The following is a 2403-nucleotide window of genomic DNA, read 5'->3' on the forward strand; positions in this document are numbered from 1 at the left end:
AGTATTTTGAATGATGTGTAATAAAGGTAGAACCAAGTCAAACCTATAATGTCGATTTGAACCCAGATGAGGCTGTAATCTTTCCGTTGTGTTTCTGCAGGTTTCAGCTGTCTCCAGACTCAAAGACAGCCCTGAGCACTCCCGCCTCTCCTCCGTCAGAGATGTCCGCTCCACTATCCAGCCTGGCCGTTTCTGTCCCCTCGGTGGCTCTGAGCCCCTCCCTTGAGGAGGATCGTCCTCTGCTGCTGTCTAAGAAGAGTCAGCAGACCATGTCCTCCAGACTGGCGGATCAGAAGAGCAGCTTTTCCCACTACAACCACGGCCACGCGGCACACAGCTTACCGCCCAGCCCCGCCCTCCATGCTAAGAACGTGACCTTCGGAACCCCGGGGGACCGAGACGCCGCCGCCAGCTACAGTTTCTCAGAGTTACCTGAGAAACTGACGAATCGACTAGACAGCAGCAGGAAGTGCATCAGCCAAAGAGCTGCGTGCCGCGTGCTGTGCTCCATGGAGTCCAATGACAGCATGCTATTCAGTGAAACGGACGAGCCTCATGGCGGAGACGGACATTTCCTCACTGCAGACAGCACCGCAGCCCTGTGGGACACGGGGAGCAGCAGGACTAACCCAGCATCACCAAGCCACGCCCTGCACCTCCAACCTCACAACCCCATCGCTGTGTAAAGAAATACTCACCTCACATCTACCTTCCACACGCTAACCGCTGCATAAAGACAAAAAAAGGAAAAGAAACCTATTTTAGTGATGTAGTAAATGAAGAGTTTTATAAAAGAAGAAACAATCTGAACATATTCATGAGCTGCAGGTAAAGTGCCATATGCTAGAATACAGCAAAGGTCCCAGAGCAGAAAAATATCAACGGTGCCTTTGTGTTTGGAGTGGCTGAGGTGGAGCAGCACTGCACACCGAGCTGTGGGCCGCCGCCCTGATGTTAGGCCGGGGCCGGACGCATGCCTTGATCAAATACTCAGCATGTTGTACTTTGATTTCCTGCTTTTTTTCCTTTGACAGGGTCGCTTCTTTCCTGCACTTGTCTGATTGATCCTCTGAGCCGGTTTAAAGCCATGCATCACTGAACAGCCACGCCTGGACTTATACTCCTAAAACCTTCTGAAATGGCTCATTACCTGCATTTGATGGAAGAGAGAAAATATTAGCCACCATGTTATTTTTATTGTTCACTATCCGTCCCAGTAACCGGGCATTGAATAGATAGAACTGTGAGATTAATGTGCAATCACTGCTTTACTAATGCGGTCACCGCTTTAGCTAACATAATCCTGTAGATTTATTTCAGTTCTGTATCAGATTTTAATCTGTATTAAAGTAATTGTGCTGCTGCAGTTGGAGACGGCGCTCCTGCAGCCCTGGAGATCCCCGTCCTCACAGGCTGGGTCCTTCAGAGGGACTGTAGAACACTACGGTAACGGCTGCAGCCTCCTAACTAAAGAGGAAGATGCTTGCTCGGTTTTTTTTTATGCTGACCTCCAGTGAATCACCAGGGTGAATACAGCTGCTAACAAAGATCCGAAAGTGGTCAAATGCACTGACTCTATATCTGTTTCATGGTTCTACGTCTTCTAACCCTAATGTCTTAATCAGTCATGTCATAATATTTATTTATTTTTTTTTACATTAACAAGTTTTCCTGGAACTGTAGGAAAAGTCAGTCTTTTAATGAAGGCACATGTTAAGCAGATAGTGCTGTGATTACCCATAATGCTAAGCTGCCTTAAGTCGTACCTTATAGGCATTCAATATCTGCACCTCACCTACTTTAAAAGACGTGTCTGCACTTCTGCTCTCAGATGCTTGGGTTTGTGATTTCTCTATGTGGTGTCATTGTTGATGTAGTGAAAAAAAAACTATCAATAAATAAAAACCGATACTGGTTTAACTGGTTCTGTTATTAGAACATCAAAGGATGTCTCCTGATCTCCTTAACGGACCTCCCAGAAGAAGAATCCTACAGTTTCTGGACCTCCTTAACAATTAAAAATTCTTCAAGAGAAACGGTAATATTTAAAAAAAATTTGATATTTTTAGGGCAAAAGCGAGAAAACTAATAAAAAACGTTTAGTTTTACACTGTAGCTGTCTGGCTTTTCAACTGTGTACATACTAAATAAAATCATTGCTTCCGGTGAAATTCAACACGCTCTGTGTTTTCTTTATCATTTTGACGCTATTGTTCTGATCAAACTTTGTTTCTTACAGCTCCTTACCAAAGGTGGAATTTGCTTGAACATCTTCAAACTTTGACATTCTAATTGGAATTGAATGAGATTCTCAAATATAAAGAAGCACTGCATAGAGGTAAAGGGAAATCTGAAAAGTGTGGTAAGCATCTGATTTCATGTAGCCTAATGCTACATTCATGC

At 44.4% G+C, this 2403-nt stretch overlaps 1 protein-coding gene across 3 annotated transcripts in view; it reads left to right on the plus strand.

The window, feature by feature from the left end:
* The window catches only part of LOC107096388 (pro-neuregulin-1, membrane-bound isoform-like), a 43416-nt gene extending 41272 nt beyond the window's left edge, over nt 1-2144 (plus strand). For 2 of the 3 annotated variants that reach the window (XM_015393019.1, XM_015393021.1), the window contains one exon: nt 101-2144. In XM_015393019.1, coding sequence (XP_015248505.1) covers nt 101-686 — 586 coding nt within the window. In that variant the 3' untranslated portion in view covers nt 687-2144. The remainder of the gene's footprint in view (nt 1-100) is intronic. The other variant, XM_015393020.1, reaches the window with a different exon arrangement.
* The last annotated feature ends 259 nt before the right edge of the window (nt 2145-2403 follow it).

This window comes from Cyprinodon variegatus, unplaced genomic scaffold, assembly GCF_000732505.1.
Source record: "Cyprinodon variegatus isolate N-32 unplaced genomic scaffold, C_variegatus-1.0 Scaffold621, whole genome shotgun sequence".
Taxonomy (NCBI): Eukaryota; Metazoa; Chordata; class Actinopteri; order Cyprinodontiformes; family Cyprinodontidae; genus Cyprinodon; species Cyprinodon variegatus.